This window comes from Merops nubicus, unplaced genomic scaffold (genome assembly GCF_000691845.1).
Source record: "Merops nubicus isolate BGI_N331 unplaced genomic scaffold, ASM69184v1 scaffold5377, whole genome shotgun sequence".
Classification (NCBI taxonomy): Eukaryota; Metazoa; Chordata; class Aves; order Coraciiformes; family Meropidae; genus Merops; species Merops nubicus.
In genome coordinates, this window is record NW_008618196.1 from 180774 (window position 1) to 202011 (window position 21238).

Genomic DNA, 21238 nt, shown 5'->3' on the forward strand with positions numbered 1-21238 from the left:
GCATTTGTCATGCCATAGAAAAAACAAAAAACAAAAAACCAAAACCAACCCAACCTAAAGAAACCCACAGAATGCCAAAAAAACCCCAAACACTAGAAGTCATACAGGTCACACAAATACTATGAGAACTGAGGTTATGAATTAGTTTGGGACAGGCATGAAATAACCCCAATTCAGGTTGTTGAATACAGGGCAGCTGGCAATAATGCATTATAAAGGAGGGCTTGACCCTCTCTTCTCTGAAATCTCCCTCTTGCCTGACATTTTCTAACAGCAGTTTGCTGACGTGTCACCACAGTTATCAGAATTCACTCACAGTACCACAAACTGAAAGAGATCGAGCAATCACTGCTCACAGTTGCCTGAGCAGGGCCCAATTCTGTGCTCTTGTTTTCTCTCCAGAGAAGATACTGAGAGTATCTGTTAATAACACTATGATTTTACAGTTTGTTAATTTGTATTAACATCCAAGGAGATAGCCTATGATCAATGTATAAATCATGAAACACAGCCAAAGAATATTTTTCTCTGAAAATAATTTAGACTGACAGATCCTTTTGTGTCTGTAGGCAACACTGAAACAGAGGAAGCTAAAAGTTTGTTGTTGTTGTTGGTTGGTTATTTTTTAAAAGAGTTATGTGACAGTTCTGTTTAACAGTGAAGAATCATTTTGCAGAGTAAGAGTTATTTCTTGACTCACCGTTTGGCCCAAGGATTGATGACACATGAATTGCTTCATTTCTCTCTTCCAGTTTCAATTATTAATCTGGTTTTGCATTACCTTTGAGGAGGCACACTCAGCTCCCTGGTCCCACATCAGGCAGCACACAGAAGTCTTCACCAAACATATTATTCATTCAGTCAGACATAAATAATATTGGTTGCAAGTTTAAGGCAAAGACACTGTTGGGGCTCTGGCTCTTATTTGAAGTAATTGCCATTTTGATATTTGACTAATTTCTTGTTTAAAGAAGAATCTCTTTTAACAGCTTGCATTAGAGTTTCACAGTTCACCGAGACAACATAAAACTTCATTAAGTCTTCACATAAAAATAACATTACAAAAAAGTATTTTTTATCTTCAGTGTATATGTTCAGCCAGTTGGAATAGATGAAACATGACAATAGTAGATATAGTAGAGGACATTTAACAAAAAAAATAAATCCACAAATCTGTGTTAATACTCACAGACAATTATGGTATTCAACATGAGAATAGCTACTCTACTGTTCCTGTATTATTTATTATGTGCAATGTCACTGTGTTCCTCTTTGTTTATATTTCTCAACTTGCTAAAGGCCGAATACCAGAGGATTTGTTCATGTGGTACGATAATATCCAAAACACAAAAGGCATCTAAAGTAAAAATAACATATGGTGGTGTACATTTTCTACACCAAGTGGTCTTCTAGACAAGACTAGGGCATCTCCCATCAAAATATGTACATCAAAATTCTAGGCCTGTAATAAAAGAGATTGAGATGGGCAGGAGCAGTTGAGAAATATAGTGCAGTAGCTGTGCTATGTCTGAAGAGGGGTGCAGGTCCTCATACAGTCTCTGTGACTACAGATGTTGTACTTATTTTTCCTTTCAGCTTCCACTCCTCAAAATCACCAGATGCCAAGAATGTTTCATGAGGGACATGAGAAAGGCCCACTGAGACTTTCATTTTTGCAAGATTGCCATATGAAATGTATCAGATGAATAAGTGGTTTTCTGTAGCTTTAATCAGACAAACAGCATTAACCAATCTAACCCACTCTTATTTTCCGTTGGGCTATTGATTTGAACTATTAACATGACTGGGGAAAAAAATATAGTGGTTTTTGCAGTGTGTTTTTGATAAATTACATTTTTTTTCTTAACGTGGTGGTACTGATATCTTACAAGGTATTTAGTAACCTACTGTTCCTGCTCTGTACAGCAAGATCTACTAATCATCGACCTGCAGAAAGCTCTGTCTCCACTGGCTCATCAGCCAGTAGTTTTGGCAGTGGATACAGCATGGATAGTGAAGGCAGCAGCAGTGCCACAGGAGAGAATAATCTATTTCCCATCCCAAGAATGTAAGGCTTTTCCTTTAATATATTGTATCCTCTGTGAGCAATGTATAGACGTTTCACTTGCCAGTCATCTTCTCACGTGGTTTCCTCTGCAGACTTCAGTTCTTCAGTGCAGTAGAACAGCAGTTAACTGGGGACAGTTTCTCAGAGCTCCTACTTTTACTCTGCTTTGTTATGCACTGAATTGTTAATAACCAGCCAAACCTCTGCCTCAGCCTCATGAATTTATTGCTGTGACACAGCAGAGGTTCTAGTCTCAGCCTTTGATGTAGGTGCGTAGAGTTGGGCTTGGTTATGTTTTAAATCAAGACCTGAGAACACTTAGTTTGTTTTCCAGTTGACCTCCTTCTAGAAAGAGATGTTACTAGTACAACTGAAATTTGGATTCAACTTTTCCTAAGTTTTAAGGATTTGAGTAGAATTTCTCAGTTCTTGGTTGGAAGCAGAATTTGGGGATGGAGTCCCTGTAGCAATTACCAAGCTACTATCAGTGTAATGATCCTATAAAATGACCGATTTAATTATTTAAATAAAAATTATTTATATCAAATTACCAAGTTAATTACTCCACAGAGAAAAGTTTTAGCAGGATTTTTCCCCCTCTACTTTGGCAGCATGCACCTTCGTTTCATTCATAATGAAAAGAAATATCAGTTGTATTCCTTGTAGGAAAAAGTAACTTATCCTGGTCAACTTAGTATTTCTGTCCTGAAAAACTTATAGATTTCCTGTTCTCAAAAAGTTAGTTGGTGGTCATTGGTCAGTCAGTGCCTGCAATAGTTGTTCATTGTTTTTCTCTGGGACACAAGTTTTTGATTTTCCCTTGAAGTCATGAATTATTAGTCACAAAAGGTTGATATAATCTTCCTGAAAGAGCTTGAATGAAGAATAAATTCAGTCTTTACACCTCAGAAATTTCTAAGTATTTATCATTTTCTGAAAATGAAGCCAGATAGTACTTGTCTACAGCCTATTAGTAGCTAAAAGAAAAATAGACACAAATCTAATGATTTCAATCTCATCTTCAGAATCCAGGAGAACAATGTGAGCTCAGGTTGTGGGGTCTAAACTGCTTAGTCTTCACTGAACTTTTCACTCCTGTTGTTTGAGTTTACAGTGAGTCATACTTCCCAATGGCAAACCCACAATCTTTAACTAGATTTAACAATCTCAAAAAAAAAAAATACTATTTTGCCATCATTCCTAGTGAGAAGAGGGAAGATGAATAAAATCTTTATGCACAAGAACACAAGATGGAGCTCAACAGAAGTTTTTAACTCACATATGCTAAATCTGAGTCCAAATAGCATCACTTGCTGTGTATAGTCTAGCAATGTGACAGTACCTACAGTTACTCGGTATTTGGCTGACAGATTCACCAGTCTAAGCCTGCAATCAGCCCCACCACTTCTGGAAAGCAGGAAGAAATCTCCACAGCTTCAGCTTTCCTCTTACAGTAATTCGTTCCTGTGAATTTTACTTAAATAAAATATATCCAGTCTTATTTGCTGTTAAAAGCTAGAATAATTTTATTTTTTATTATTGCATTTTAAAAGTAAATTGTTTATATGCTGGTATTAGAGACTTTAAGTTACATGAGACGTTTATATAGACAATAAATGCTTTCTTTTTCATGTTAGTCTCAAGGGCTTTACATATCAATGTGATGACAATGAATGAGAAAATTACTGTTTACCGTCAGAGACTTTTGCGATCATTCCTGTGGAGAATGTTTTAAAATAGATAACTATTTTGATTTTGATTTTTGGATAAAAATTCTTATATATCTGAATACACGTATAACTGAAATTCTAGTCAACATTTACATTCACAGTGGCTTGATAATGACTTCAGAGACTCTGACCTTGTACACTAATTCAGCACATCCATAAAACTACAGCTCACAATTTGGATGTGAAACACTAAGTAAGCTAAATTATTTTAAGTATTGTGTAATATAAAAATACTTTTGATTATAATCTCCCTGTTTCCATTAAGCTTCTCATCTATCAATAGAAAAAGTGATAGATAGGCCGAGTTTACTCTAGTCTTAATGCTTTTAACCACAGGGACATTTAGTCATGAAGCAACAGAAAATAATTAAATAATGACACCATGGGATTTTTGTGATGATATAACTAATTATAATACTTGCCAATATTAAATATTGATGTAACTTCAAGGGAAATTAATCATTATATATGTTTACACAGAGATGAATAAGTCCTGTGCAGTCTCTGTATTTGGGATATTTTTTAAAAGATTCATGTTATCCAGTTGTAATATCCCTGAAAGTTACTCATGTTATCACCTCTGACAAAAACAAGATTATTTATGCCTTTGTATTGTGTAACGATCTATAACAGTACATTGTCCATAAAATTATATTAATTTTGAATGGAAAGGTGAAAAACAACCAAGCAATGTGTAAGGAATCTAACCCTAGGGACAAATAATTCTTGTATCATATTTTTAATATGTTTTATGAAGCATTACCTCAGAAGAATGAATCACTTTCAGTTAAAACTGAATTTAAAAGTAGTTTAAAAACTGACATATTGTAGTAATTTTTCAGTTCATTGTGAACTCGCATCTGTTACTGCTGTAAAACATGAAGCTGGCTCATTGGTAGCAAAGAACACTGTTAACCCTTTAATCCCAGAGAAATCACATGCATTTGAAGTTGTTTTATATTCTCTATCACAGCATTTCAGAATCTTAAATGAGGTAGACAAATAGAAGCACAAACATCTCATAGCAGCACACATGCTTTTGAGAGTGATTGCAATCATGCCTTAGAGCTGACAAGTATGTCTAGAGATAGCTTGTATTTTGCTTAACTTTCATTGCCTAAAAATAGATATCTATATTGTAACCCAGTTGTTTTTTTTTTTTTTTACATCCAGTGGAGAAAGATAGGGACATTCAGAATATGATTTATTGCACTCATCTTACTTTAAGATTAGTATAAGTCTCAGAACTGAGTTGTTTCTTATGATAAACCTCAACTGTGATGTAAAAGCAATCATGAAAAGAAGATAATGACCACAAACATGCCTTACCTTAGAACTAACAGTATTGTAGACCAAATATCACTTTTGTCACTCCTTATTGCATATTTCACTGTTCATCATGACAGGATAAAGTAAGGAGAGGAGCTGTACAGACTGGTTGCAGAACCCCAGGCTGATGGGGGGCAGGTAGCAGACAGCAACTGATAGCCTCATTCTATAAAAAAGTACAAGCATAGCAAGATGTGATTGCAGATGCCTCCAAAAGAGAAAAAAAATGCTTAATTGATCTGTCCAAATAGCAAAAAAACAAACAAACAAACAAACCCTTAATCATCCATTTTATTTTCTTGAAATTAAACATATTTAGAGAGAGAGAGAGAGACATACGTACACTTTTTTGTTTGTTTTTAGAAATACCTGTGATGTTTGTCTTTTTGTTTAGAACCAAGCCTCACTGGCCTGGGTGCATTATTTTCTTAGATGTCATCTCTTTGTGGTCTTATTGACAACTACCACCATATATTTTAACAGAGGGAAGATGAGTCAGAATGGACAAGAACCAGTAAAGCAATCGGGAGCAGGATTAACCGATGCAGAAGGTAAAAAGAAACACAAACAACACTACAGTGGTTTCCCATGTTTATAGAACTGATATGTTTATTTCTTTTACTTGTTGTGCTATGAAAGATTAGCCTATGCTCTCTTCGTGTTATAGATTAAGATCCTGACTTTCATTTACTCTAAGGGCCCTTTCTTTACACATAGCACCAATGTAATGAGTCTTCAGTTTAAATGAGAACAGTGTCTGTTTATTTAAAGTAATTAAATAGATTGCAATGAATAATATCTGTCTTATAATGTTCATTGCTTTTCATAGTATTGGAATAAAAAATATGAAGTATGGAGCTGACTCAATACTCATCAAATGAGAAGAAAATATCCAATGACTGTCAGGCTCTATTTTTATAACATTTCAGGATATTTACTTCACCAAGCAATTGTTAATTTTGGTGTCTACATAAAACATTAAGTTTGAATAAAAATATTAGCTGAACATCAGGCTTGACTACTGCACTTAGTTAAACTCTTCTCTGATTGGGAAATCCTGAGTGAATTTTTTCAGTATAAATGTGGTGCTGCCAAAGAAGGAAACATTGTGATATTGGAGCTGGAAAGAGCCTGACAGAATGGCTTTGAAAGTTTCATGAGCAATATGAGTATCTCTTTCATGTGTAATAATGCATAACTGCATGAACATTGAGAGAGTGTTTTGTATTGAAGGTTATGTTAGGAAAATTCCATTTCCCTTTGCATTTAAGGTATATTCTTTCAAGTGTATGCTTCTGTTGACCTCAAATATAGAACTTAATTTTAATGATCTTCATTTTCTTGTCAAAATAATACTTTTATTATTTAAATGCATCTCAATGCATCTTTGAGGTATTAATTCATAAAATGAAATTCATATATACTATTTAAGTTAATTTCATGTTAAGTCCAGTCTTAAAAAATCAAGATTTCTCAGGTTTCTGCAATCTGTACATATGGGGAAATAATTGCTGTTGTGATATTTGAGGTGAAAGTGGCCTAATGTTCCACTGATTTGAAGAAAACAAATTAGAATTTGAAGGTAGAAATGTTAAACTCTTTTCCAAAGCAAGAATACTCAACTGTGTATATGCATTCTTCTAAATCTTTCAGTACATAGTACTCATCATACAAATATCCAAAATCAGCTGCTTATCAAATTTAATTTGTTCAGTAGTATTTTTAAATATTTCAAAATCAACTGTTTTTTAAAAGAGAAATTGTGGGATGAAAATGGGAAATCAGGAATTTTCCATTTTTACTTTGTCATGATGTGTTTTATACAGAATGATAATTGTAAACAAATAGTTTTTCATCATTTTGTTCATCATAAATTGCCCCTTACATAAAGTCATAAATCTCAGAACATACAAATACAAAATGTTTTAATTTAATGTTTATATCATTAAAAAAAACCAAAAAAAAACCCAAACAAAGCCAACCAAAAACCCCACCATTTTCTGAAACATTCTAAAAGATGTATGTATAGCATTTAATCATTAAAATTACTTTTCCAGTCAAAGTAATTTTTCTTCTTATCTTCAAAATCCATAAAGAACTCAAGAGCTGAAATTCCCTGGTTTTCACTTATGATGCCTTTCACCTTTCCTAACTTGAGAACTCTAAGAGTTCCAACTCTCAGAAAATAAGTGGTTCTTACTGTGTTGTTTCTCCACATTGAGAGAAGCTGGGGCAGCCAGCCTACTTTTTAGTCTTTGATATCTGTCTAACTAAGATGGCAGAGATCAATCTCAGACAAAAATTAAACTAAAATCTGGAAAACAATTCGAGAGCATTTCAGTTTCAGCATATAAATATAATTACCTTGCAGAGAAGTAGCCCAGAATTTAGTGGAACTCAAGATCAGCTGAGAATTACATCAGCATTACAGAATTGTTGTGGTATTCTTCTCATAGATGAACAAAAGTGAATGAAAATCTTAAAGATCGAATGATACCTTTTCTGTAGTTCATTTATCTGTGTTGTGGACCAGATGAGCTCTGCAATTAACTGGAAATAAATATTAATTCCCATTTTTCATAAATTTGTAGAGAGTTTCCATAGTTGACACTTGTATCCTCATTTGCAAATAAGGATTTAGTGTTATATTTACAACCTTTTCATACTAGTACTATATTTACATATTCAAATGTTCTTAATGGACAACTTCTGTGAAAATTAGCCTGTGGTTTACTATCTTTAAAACCGTGCAGAATAAATTCAGTTGGTTAAACATGGAAATCTACTGCTACTTGAAATGTTTTAGTCATCCAAGTCATTCACACAGGCCTGGCAAATATGTCAGGGGACTTACAGGAACAAGATCTTTAAGATGAGTAACTGGAGGCAAAGCAAGGTAGGAAACTCAAATGACAACAAAAACTGGTTTCTAGGTAGCTGAGTCAAAACTGTAGCAACAGGGTTCAGATTCAGCTCACAGATTATGACAAAGAAATTTAGGCATGCACATAATATGAATTACTAGGAAAAAATATGCTAATTTTGTAATTGTTTAATTTCTTGAGAAATGTGCTAATGTTTTGTTGGGAATAGTTTTTGTGCTATTAAGATGTATCAGTTAATTTTAAGTAAATATTGGAAAACAGTACTATTTACTTTGCTGAAACAACCAAATGGTCAATATAAATAACTGTGAGTATTGCCATGATAATCTTTGTTTCTCTGAACATATCATCTTGTCATATTCTGTATTTTCATACTACTAAATAATATAAAATAATTCAGTTTTGTTATTGGACACTGTGTTATTTTTTTGATCTGCATTGTTGCATGCTATCTTACACTGGACATTCTGACCTGAGCAGATTAAATACTTCATCTTCTCAAACTTCAGTAAATCTTATGATACATATTGTGATCTTCATTGATTTATGCAAACTAATTTCTCTATTCATTTCAGAAAGTGCAATACCTATTGTTTAAAGATTTCTCATGACATGCTATGGAATATTAAAGACAAAAAAACCAATTGCATTCCATGTAAGGATTGAAACTAACAATTAAAAGCACATGATTAATATCTTGATTCAGTCGTAGATCATGATTGGTATATTTGCCCTATGAAACTCCCATCCAATAAATCCCAGTTGGTATTTCCCGCCTACCAACTTCTTATCAAATTAAGAAATATATGGGAAAAAATTATTTTCATATATTTTGAAAATGTGAATTTAGTACATAATCTCAATTTACTGGGTAAGCTGCCATTGTTTTAGGAGAGAGATATATAGATACAAATAACATTTCAGTTGAAATACTTTAAGGAAGTTTTGGGTCTTCTCATTCTGAAGATACTATATGCATGCAAAATATCATTCCTCTAGGATTACAGACACTGAGGTTCAACTCAAACAAAGGCTATTTTAGGCAAGATGAACATGTCAGCAAGCATGGCCTGACTTCACTCATTCAGTACTTTTTGGAGTGAGTGAGTACTCACAGTACTATTATCCTCTGTGCTTGACCTTGTTGCCATTAGGATTTGCAGTTTGAAAATTGCAAACTGCGTAGGAACAGAGCGGCTCCCCACTCACTCTTCCAAAAGAGTGGGGTTTTTACTTTGAAAAAAGAAAATCTAACTAGTCCATGTCCTGAATACCAAAAACTTTTCTACACAGTTCTGCCATGGCTCAGAGGCTCACTTTCTGACATTTCCAGTGGTTCTTTGAACATCATCCTTTGAGTGCAGTAAGTCCTGTAAGTAAGAAACTCTCTCTCAGTATAAATGACTGAACCTGGACAGAAAATTGCAGAATATTCTAGTAAAGCCTCTGAAGATATATTTCCAAACCCAAGCAGAAGGAATAGATTTGTGCTATCTCAAAATCTGATGCTGCACACATACAATGAACTTTTCCAGGCTTTCCCTTTTTTGTATGCTATATATTTGCCTGAGTTACAGATTTAAAAAAAAAAAAAAACAAAAAAACAACAAAACACTACAAAAAACACAAGCTCTGTGGTAACATCATGATTTAACAGGCAAGTTTTATAGTACCATGATTTTTATTTCAGCTATTCAGAAGAGTCTAAGCTAAAAGAAATCCTTTTTTTTCCTTAATTTTTGAGCTTTGTGATTCATCAGCCTGTATTATAAAATAATAAATTTAGATTAAACAGTTTCATCAGTTAATTTTATATTTCATTAATTAAGATATTCTAATCTTTATTCATGAGACACATGGTTGAAACACCACACAAACCTTAAAACAGGCTAGGAGGTCATTCTAACAACATTTTGGAGGAAAGGTGCATGACCTTTGTAAATAAGTAACTGGCAACAATCAGACATGTAAATTTTCCTTTATAGCTTAAAGAATAGTCCTGGTGAAATTTTCATCTATCACGTCTGCATAGAATAGAACCTGGAACAAATTATCTTGCAAACTGTATCATGCTTTCTCCTGAAGGGATCCCCAGGAGTAATGTGTGGATTAGCTCTCTCGAGTGAAAGAAACTGACAGCACAGGCACAACTAAGCATTGCCACATGTCTTTGAAGCAAGTAAAACTCAGAAAAAAAAAAATAATTCTCCTTTTGTGTGCTGTTTAGTTAGTCTAGAGTGACTGTTTAAGCCAAAGGACTCACTGCAGTATGACTGAGAACAAGCTAAGGGCTTGAGATGTTGCTTAAATCAACTTGCTACATCTCCACACTTTAAAAATTTAGCATTCTGGGTTTTTTTTAACTTCAGTGGTTAAAATATCCGAACTATGATATTAGTCCTCAGGAGGATATACAGAGATAAATGGTCTTAATTTTGGACCTTGAATCAGGAAGTTTTAAGGAAGAAGAGAAAAAATACAGATTAAGGAAATAATTAAGGGCTAATCACAATGCCGTTACTGAGATCTGCAAATGCATTTACCTATGCACATACCTGTACTTTGATAGCTTGGTTGGCCAGGAAAATATGTGGTTTGCTGCAGATGAGAAACTTTTATTGCAGTTATCTGTATCACTTAACAAAGCAAGAGAACTGTGAGATCAAATTCAAATATAATGCTTAATATTCATAAAGGGGGTTATAAATACAATTGAACTTTTTGCTGGATTAAAATTAAGGTGAATATTATTGCCCTTGCACAAGCAATGGTGACTTTGAATGAAAACACTGAGTCTGGGAACAATGTAGGACAGAGATCAGGTTAAGTGTTAAATTTATGTCACTTTGGGATTATCTGATTCTCTTCTTCTTTAATGATCAAGTCTAATTTATATCTTCATATCTATTAGAAAGTAACTTCTGTGAAACATAACCTCGTCTGAGGTCATCTAATGTGAATACCATAAAGACATATTTAGCATTTTTTCCCTCACAAGCATTTTTCTCTTTAACTACTCTGAAACATTAAAAAAAAATATTAGAAAGGAAGCAGGCGTTACAACATTTGTAGACATTTCCCCCAGCAAGGTGCATAAGGGAAACCAGGTGATAAAACATCCAATCACTTGTTTTGAATGTTTAGGATAAGTTCTTTGATACTTAATGGAGAAGCACTGTAATTTAGCAATGAAAACGCAAAAAAATGTGACAAAGAAACTCTTACAGATGTTCTAGGATTGGCATTAATTCATGGAAGGAAGCCAGTTTTCTGGCGGTGTGATGCCAAAATCAGTGAATTTCCTATTTTGGGGAAGTCCTGAGAGTTTCGTGCCAGAGGATCTTTGTCTTGGAAGTAGATAGGCAAAGGTCCTCCTCTGTCTCCTCAGCAGCCCTTGGACACCAAGGGCCTACAGGACAAAGTCAATCTTGGTGTAAAATAGACAGAAAATTAGTTATCATCCTGAGGGCAGCCAGTTACAGTCAGCACATGTTTTCTGATGTTCCTCAAGAACTTGGCAGAACTGTATTTTAGGACTACATCCTCAATTTCTGTGGGGACAGGTATATCATCATTTTAGGCCAGTGTTAAAAAGTACATCAGCACCTAGTTTATGTCCTAGAATTTGCCCCTGCAGGTATCTAAGTTTCCTCATGGACTATACGATGAGTCTAAATACTCTAGCTATCATTAATATAGCCTTAACTTCCTTTGGTATGAAGGAAATTCTCTACTAACTCTCTAAAAACTTATTTCTAGTGATTAAACCAGCTGCTGTTATTGCTTTTCTCTGTTAGAAATCAGAAAAAAAATATAGTGGATTACATTTTCCTGAAGGCTCAGCTACAGAATAGAATAAAACACAACTGCATAATTAAAAAGTTGGAGGGAGTTTAGGCAGAGATCATATTTGTTACAAATAGTCAAAGATGGGTGATGACTTAGTTGACAGCAGCCCTGCAGAGAACTTGGGGATACTGGTGGAAGGGAAATTAGACATGAGCCAGCAATGTGCATTTGCAGCCCAGAAAGCAAATCATGTCCTGGGCTGCATCACAAGTGTAGCCAGTAGGTTAAAGGAGGTGATTCTTCCCCTCCGCTCCTGTGAGACTCCACCTGGACCACAGCATCCAGCTCTGGGGTCCTCAGTACACAAAAAACATGGACTTGTTGGAGTGGGTCCAGAGGAGGCCACAAAAATAGTCAGAGGGCTGGAACACCACTCCTGCGAAGAAAGGCTGATGGAGTTGGAGTTGTTCAGCCTAGACAAGAGAAGGCTCCAGTTAGACCTTATTGTGACCTTCCAACATATACAGGGGACTCATGAGAAAGACAGAGACTTTTTACAAGGATCTGCAGAGACAGGACAAGGAGCAATGGTTTGAAACAGAAAAAGAGTAGATTTAGATGGTACAGAAGGAAGAAATTTTTTATCATGAAGGTGGTGGGACACTGGAACAGGTTTCCTAGAGTTGTGGTTGTCTCATCCTGGAAGAGTTCAAGGTTAGGATGGATGGAACTTCAGGCAGCCTGATCTAGTGAAAGATGTCCCTGCCCATGGTCAGGGCCTTGAACTAGATGATCTTTAAAGGTTCCTTTCAACAAAAATTATTCCATGATCCTGTGATATGAAAGAGGTGACAATGATTATTGAGGGGTTCAACACACAAACTACAAATAACTTTTGCAGTTATAGAACTAGAAACACTTTTGTTCTTTGACGGCGGATCCTTCCATACCTTTGACTAGGAGTTTCAGGCACACACATCTCATTCACTTCACCCAGTGTTTTGTTTTGAATGGATGCAGTCAGTGACTTTGTGCCAGGAAAATTCCACTTTATTTTCAGTTTCATACCTTTGTATTGAGCTTCAACTATTGAAGCAACCTCAGAATGTCACACGTATATTATTGGGTAGCAAGAGTCTGGGAACTGTTATTTCCAAGGAAAATTGCAAGTATCATTATATATCATAATACTATTCACTTCTTTGTATATGTCAGGAAGTGTCTCAAAAGAGAGGAATTATGAATCCACATGCCCAAGATTACTAGCAAGAGTAGTCTCCAATTAACCTACAAAACATACACCAACATGTGTTGTTTTTTTTTTCCTTACATTTAGTTAAACTGAATTTTATCATCTGGAGAGAAAATTCCTATCTCCTACATCATAATGCCCAACTCATAACGTACTAGCATTATATAGATCAGCAATAAATAACCAAGTCAGAACCAGCCACTCTCACAATAGTAAAGAATTATGTTAATTTGGAATAGATCCATGTTTCTTCACCAAGGCTTGATCCATTTTTTTTCAAGGCCTTTTTAGACTCAAAGCTACAAGGAGCACCATCTATTTTGTTCTTGCACATGTGTCAAATACTAGCTTTGCTGTTTTCTGCCTTCCCAATAACTCAAATATCTCAGGAATGTTGAACCCTTAATCCTAACATATACTAAAATGTAAGCAAGCCTGAAAAAACTGTCTGGACTTCCAAGTATTTTTCTTGAATCAACAGAATCTTGTACTGACCAAATATGAGACTGTTGACTTGCTTGTAGTGTATATTGACCCATGAATCTAAAGAGAAATCTAGCCAATCTGAAATGTTACCAACACTGACTTGACTAGTGGTTTAAATGCATTTTTTGGATTTGAGTTCACGTCCAGTAGTACATAGCAAAAGAAATTGCTGTACACTCTCAGTGTTTTTCCTAAAGAGCAACACAAGCCTGGTAATCACGTTTTTAAAAGCCATTTTTAGCAGTTGTAGTATCTGCTTTTGTAGTCTTATAGCCATTCTGATTTACATGTAGATGAGGTCAGTTTGTGAAATAAAACATTACGGAGTAAAATGTGATCCTTGCCCAGGAAGCGATCTAAATGAAAGAATAAGGTATTGCCAGACTTCTCTACTATCTTTATAAATAAAAAGGTTAAAATTCAACTTCACATTGTTTAACCTGTCAGTATAAAATCACAGCCTTGCTTTCTGCCACCAGGTCATACCAAAAGTCTATCATCAAGTACTTGTACTCTTAACAGCATAAAATTAATCAGCAACAACAAAATTTAAAGCAAAAGATGCCAGCCTGGGTGATTCCTTGCATGAGTAGCTGCTGCAGTACAGAGGGAAAAAGGGACACAAGTGAACAGAAAACAAAAGCACTTGCAGCTAGCCTGTCATGTGTTAATTCCTTCATACTGTACCTCTTTTATTTTGGGGAATGCAGATTTTAATTTCAGAAATTGAAAATCTCAGACATGCTTTCTGCCACAAGAGATCCTTAAGCAATGAATCAGGTTTATCTTTCCCTGATTGGCCCAGTACTCTAATTTGTCCACCTGGCTCTCCAGTAATAATTGGAGCAATTAGCTCTGCCTTCGTGAGGTATTTGCCAGTATAATCCAGCTGGTTTTCCTAAAAAGAAGCAGAAAGAATTTAAATAAGAATGAAGACTGCAGCCAGAGATAGAAACATAGTGGAAAAGAGGACAGAATAGTCTTCTGTATACTTGTATCCACATCGCATACAACATTGCTTTACATATTTACAAATCATCCTGTTCTTGAATTGTTATTTTAAAGTGTCATTAAAAGAGAAGTAAAAAATCCAGGAAGCCTGACTGTGATTAACTAGTGGCTGGCCAACACCTTGGGGTGCTCTTGTATGAACTTGGATTGAATGGCTGTTAGTCATTAAATTATGTGGCAAGAAAATTCTAAAAACCTAGCTTTTTTTTTTTTTTTTTTAAATAAGATTTAATAAAAAAATGTCTGCTTTCCCCATGGGATCTGTAGAAAATTAAGAAATAGTAGGGACACAAACAAGCACAAAGAAAACAAACAAACAAACAAACAAAACAAAACAAAACTACCCTGAGACCACATGTATTTCATCTTGAAATCAAAATATCACTTTTTGATATGGTGCTTTCTTAACCACTTGGAAAGATAATTTGCTTGCCTAGTGTTTTTTTTGACCTAGCTTTTAAACACGTTTCCACTAACATAAAACTCCCTGTGACTTTTAGATGGTTTCATCTGGTTACTTCTTGGAGATGTAATGGGCTCAGAGTATTTGGGCTAGAAATCAGAGTGCTAGTAGTTCTTCCAAAAATTTGACAAAGTTATAGTGTTTCAATTCTGGAGGGAAAAAAGAGTTTTGGTAGAATAATGTAATCAACATCTTTAAAAAAAATTGCAGTTATAAAAGAAATCTGGTTTAATATCAACTGACACATTTAGCACAAATACCAGTTAATAATGAAGACCTTCAACACTGGGAAGCAAACAGGAGCATCTCCCCATCAAAAATGGAGTGAAGGTGAAGATGCTGGAATGTGTGATTGCTGGACCTGGGCCTTGTCTGGCGTAAGTCTGAAGAAGGGCTGCTTCATCTAGTGAGTAATTTTAAACATATTTGAAGTACAGTCACTTTTCATGATCAGTGCTCATTTAGAATCAGCAGAAGTCAGGCTGAAGCATTAATATGATAAGAGGTCAATTGCTAAATCCTAAATAAATTCCCTTCTGTGATGAAAATGAATCTAGGACATAGTGAGTAGGGGTTTTTAAAAATCATCTTTCTGGGTAATTTGGATGATCACTTCCATTTAGCAGTGTGATTAGGACTTTTGTGTATATTCCAGGAAAAACAAAAGTAAGTAAAAGAGATCTGTTTTAAGGTTAATAATGTTCAGTGCTCAAATATGTATCAGCTATTATGTATCAGGAATGGAGTTGAAGGGACTTCAAGAGATCATCACATTACTTCAAAATACAATATTGTTCCTTAAAAGGCTTTTGAAACTTGCATCAAAAAAATTCTTAGTTGTGAGAGAGAATTTATAGCTTTGTTGTCTGTTCTAGTGCTTGATTATCCTTGACACTAACTAGTCTAATCTTGCTTGCTGAAATTAATACTCACAGGGAGAAATAAGAATGCAAAATCCAAGCTTGCAACCATAGCATATTTTATCAAGCACTTCCTATAGGTAGATTTTTCTAAGCTTGCCCACAAATGATCACACACCTGTTCCTACTGAACAGTTTTTTAGAAGGTCATAACCTGTTTCTATACTTAACAGTCCATTGTAGCTCCTTAATGTTTGTAACTCATGTAAAAGGAGCTGATAATGTATTATATTTGTGTGGTTTACATGATTGTTTATCATTCTTTATTTCTTTTGTTAGATAATTATAACTTGCTTAGAAATTAAACTATTATGCTGGGATTTAGAAAGGAATTTTTTTTTATTTGCCTTCACATGTTTTTGTAGCATGAAACACTTTTTTAGAGTGATGTTCAGTTATCTTAGAACGCTGTTTAAGTGCAGATGAATCTAGAGCATTTCTATGTGGGATCACATGGCAAACTAAAATTAAACTTCAGCTGATATTTATGTGAGATTTCTCCCAATTATTGGACTGTTAAGTTGTGTTTCAAGGTGGAAGGTTTTGAAAATTAGTGCATTACAATGAATATAAATCTTTCCTATGCTGAAACGGCCTAGATGTGTCTGGTTCTCATAATAGAGAGTCTGCTTTCATACCTGTAATTAGAAGCTTGTGCTTTATTCACCATTTATTTTCCAATTAATATACTTTTCATAATGCTCCATGTTCATTTTTTTGTCCTATGATAGTAGTCTTACAGGCCTGCAGCTTTAATGAAGTTATTATCCATTGGAACAGAATTTGACCAATGTTTTGTCCATTAAAAGAAAGCTTCAGCGTGTGTATTTCTCTTAAAGAACTACACAATTTGTCCTGTATAAACACTTGTAATTATGAACACTTGTAATTACTTTAGGCTCTTATGTGTTGCTCCTCCCTGTTGTGTATTATTTATTTGGATACTACTAGGCTATGACTGGGAGAGAATCAAATGGACAGAAGACTAGACCTCTCTAGTGACAGAAAGTGATTTACTGTGTGTGTAAAGTAGGATGCAGTTTGTATATCTTTATCTACAAGGGACTGGGGGACTTTAAACATAGATGTATCCTGCTGTTTTAAAAACACTAAAATATATTTCTGCATCAATCCAGTTGGTGCTTCAGAAGGACATGGGTATCCTACAGGTTTTTCATCACATCTGCCATTCCTCATCAGATACCTTGGTTTCACTCGTACATTTTAAATGATCTTAGATCTATATATAGGCATAAACCTGATTTGCTCCTAAAGCTAAGACAGTATTTAGGATTCCCTTCAGTGTCAGCTACCTGAAGTTCTGGTCCTTTTCCACTCTCTGTAAAGAACCAAAAGATTATAATGAAAATTTACAACATTTATTTTAGCTTACTTATCTACAGTTTAGTAGCTGGTATCAGATGAGATTAGTTCTATGAAATGGTCCTCAGATTTGCGTGTGTGCTGAGGTCTTTCTTTTCTGAAACACCATTTGGTATGCTTCCTTTTTCTTATACTTTCTTTTTTAAGCTTTCTTTAGATTTTTGTCTGCCACATTGACTTTGCACTCTGACCAATTGTGATGTGGTAATAACAACTTGACTGAATTTCCATGCCTTGGAAAAATACACAAAACTTCTGGAGATAAGCTGAGTCAAACACCTGATACATCTGCCTTCATGTTCCATACTGATGTAGTACCTAGAAGTTTGAATATTTTCAAGGAGTCTGGTAACATGCTAGTTGAAATTATTAGTCAGTTTGTGTGATTTAGTGAAAAAAGCTGCTTATGTAACTTGCATCAATGCCTGCCGAGCATGCTTTGGATGCTTACTGTTTCCTTCTGCTGCTCATCTATTCTCTACAGCATTTATGCACCAGCCCCCAAATCACCCTGGCTGTGCCTGGCCAAGTGTTTAGCTTTTTAGAAACTTAATTATTCATATTAATGGAATACTGGTATATTCTTGAAGGAATTGGTTTCTCACTGATTGGAATGCAATTATTCAACCTCTTTTATAAATTATGCCCTTCTGACTAGTCTGATCATCTTAAGAGTTCCTTCTCTCTTGGAAAGTTAAGGAGAGATAAAGAAGGCTTTCCTTTTTTTTTCTCTGGACATTTGAGAGAGTAACAGACACCCTAACTCTCTATGTATTTTGGTTTTCAGGCAATTTGGTGTTTTGGTTATGTTTTATAGCAGTATGCAAAGTCTCTGACTTTATAGCCACATTTTTCACACTGTTTTCCAAGTCAGAAAAGTGAAACCTACACAATATCCACACTTAGTATCTTCATTCGTACTCAGTGCTTTTTTTTTCAAACACTCCTACGAAGCAAAATTACCTAAGTTTCTAAAAAATTATACTATGGCCTATTAAAATCTGGAAACTGTACAAGGTAACTATAGGTTTTTAAGAGCATGATAAATTTGTACACGAAAGCTGGCATTTCCAAAGAAAGGAATCTGAGCAATGTTAGCAAGAAAATTAAAAACAGAATTTTCCTTTTTTTTTTTTTTCCCCCCTGTTGATAAATATTTCATGTAGAGAAAAAGCTTTCCCCCTTCCAAAGGGGAAACAGCTTGAGAAGCAAAACCTAGGAGCTGCTATTCCCCTCTCTGATCAACAGCACCTTTTCCAGGTGTTGTTACATTGACTAAATGGGCTACTCCAGATTTACAAAATTATACAAAGAGAATGAGACACTGAAGAACCTCAGCTTGCCTTCAGAAGTTTGAGCATGCTCTTATGGGATTTTATAAAATAAGGATTAATATTATGTTGTTATTTGGTATACTTGCAAGAATCCTACATGAGAAATAGATTTTTAGAATTTATCTTCAGTGGTGGAAAAAACTGTGAAAGCATATTGTTTTTCATCAGAAAACAGAAAAGTACCAGTATCAGTGAGACAAAGCCAGTGTTCTATCAACTTTTGTCATCCTAGGGACAAAACCCAGCAACTATACTAAGTTTTTGTATGCTGTGCTTTTATTCCCAGCCTCTTGAAACAGAGTACTTGAATCTAACTGGTTGTATGCAGGTACAGGTTTATAAAGAAGGAGGAAAAGTAAAGAGCCCATAGCCTTGTCCTAAATGTCTCATCATTTTGGGTGTCTGCCTTGTCACATTGTAAGGGAAAGGCTGCACTGAAATAACAGACACATCCAAGAATAATATGGCAAAAAATTTCCCTTCTTATTGCCAGCATCTATTGCCCTCAGGTTACTTGTTCTGAATCAAATTCCAAAATTAAATATTGCAGTTTTCCTGTTCAACAAAGCTGAGTAATTTGTTTCAAGTAACATTTTCTGCCACTGGCTAAAGATTCTAAAGTGACAACAGCTTGAAAAACAGATATAATAGGAAGTGATACAAATCCTCAGAGAAAGGACACACGCAGGCACACACACACATATAGATCACAAACACATTTTTTCCTTCCTTCCCTTCTCTGGGACCAACTGAATATGTGGGTGTATATTTAAAGCATTGACCAAAAGAAATAATTATTCTCATTTCTGATATAGCTTTGAGCAAAAAATTTTTTCTTAAGGAGGCCTTTTATGATTATAAATTAAATAAAAAGAGATCAGATCTTTTTGGACGCATTCTGTGTATTTAACTATAAGACTGTTTTTACCTGACTAAACCAAATTGCACAATAGCAGATTTTTTCATAATAAAGGTCAATGTCAACAAATTTCTCAGAACAGATGTCTTTAAAAGCTTGCAAGTTTTGATGAAATTTTAGACTAAAAAAATAAAATTAAGAAGAGATACATAAAATTGACATCTTTCTTCCTTGGTTTCCTAATGAAACATTTTAATGAATAACCTTTGTCATGTAGTTTCCCATGACAAAATGATAGTTCCAATAGGTTCAGAGCTACCTGAAACAATTTAAAAATACTGGTTGTGGAGCCTTTTTCTGATGGTACTAAGTTATCTGTGATTGATAGTAAAAGACCTTCATGGTTTTTGTATCATCGTTATGTTAAGACAATGGAGTTAGTACCCAAAGGCAATGCTTCTACCTGGAAAATGCAGATAAAGCACATTGTGTGCATTCTGTCCTTCCATCTGACCTTCTCAACTATTGTCTTTGCAATCTCAGATGAATACTTGAAATTACATCCAACTCATTTCAGTAACATACAGCTGAGACATGAATCATTAAGTGGTATTGGCCCCCACCCAAATTGGAATTAGGAGGAGAGGCTGACAATGGTCATCCCTCTGCTGTCCCACTGGAAACTTTCATAGAGGTTCTGTATACCTTGTGTTTCCTCTTCTCAGAAGGACTCGCCTATTTATCCACCTGTAGACAAATGTAAGTCACAAATCTTCATCCATCTCTGTTTCACTTGAGGAAGATGAATATTTTACCTTTAACATCAATTTGTTGTGACTGTGAAAGGCTCAGTAGACAATCAGTCTTGTGTAGTTTCACAAAAACTAGAGTCATCTTACACATATAGATCAAAATCTGTCATTCTCCAGTCTAAATTGCATCAAATCTAAACTCATTGTAGGTAGGCAAAAAATTTCAAAGATAACTTAGTTACAAGATACAGAGGGAAATATAGAGAAAGAAATTATTCAAGCAAAATTACACTGAAAAAAATAAATCTCCGAGATTACAGAAAACACCCAATGAAGCAACCTGAGTATGGGCCTGGTAAGAAATGCAGCAGTCACCAAGACCTGCAGTCTAAAAGCAAGTGCTTCCCTGCTCTACATTACTTCTGAAAATCATCTCTCTGACATCATTATGTTCATACAGGCTGCATCTACCTTATTTTTATGATTCAGAGTAGCGACATAATTTTGAAATAAATTCTTCAGTTTTATCATACGTGACATTGCGCTGATTTGCTTTTTTGTTGTTGTTGTTTGGTTGGTTTTTTTCCAAAATCCATCCAAATGTGGTTCCTTTTGAGGGAAACTAAATTGGAAACTGTGTTCCAGGTGAGCACTAAATGTGCTCTTGTCCCCGGGTACATTATAGCCAGTGATGGGTCCTTTGAACAAAACTGGACCACATGCAGAAGAGGAATGTTTGTATCACAGACAAAAGTAATTCCACCTTGAAGTAAAAGCTTTCAACTTTATACAATATAGATGTTGGTGCCTCAGAACCAATTGCTTTGATCTACTGATTCGTTCCTATTGCACCAGACTAGTGCTGTGTAGACACAGTAACAGGTAATTAAACAAACACCTAACGATTGTTTTATATCATTTGAGAACCCAGTTTTCTATTGATCTTTAAAACTTATATATATATATATATACATATA

The 21238-nt window shown here is 34.9% G+C and overlaps 1 protein-coding gene across 1 annotated transcript in view; it reads left to right on the plus strand.

Moving 5' to 3' along the window:
• LOC103775881 (protein piccolo-like) overlaps window positions 1-5678 on the plus strand; it is a gene marked incomplete at both ends in the record, with an annotated part of 145877 nt that extends 140199 nt beyond the window's left edge. The window contains 2 exon segments of the mRNA XM_008943354.1: window positions 1927-2068; window positions 5611-5678. Coding sequence (XP_008941602.1) covers window positions 1927-2068; window positions 5611-5678 — 210 coding nt within the window.
• Window positions 5679-21238: the final 15560 nt, after the last annotated feature.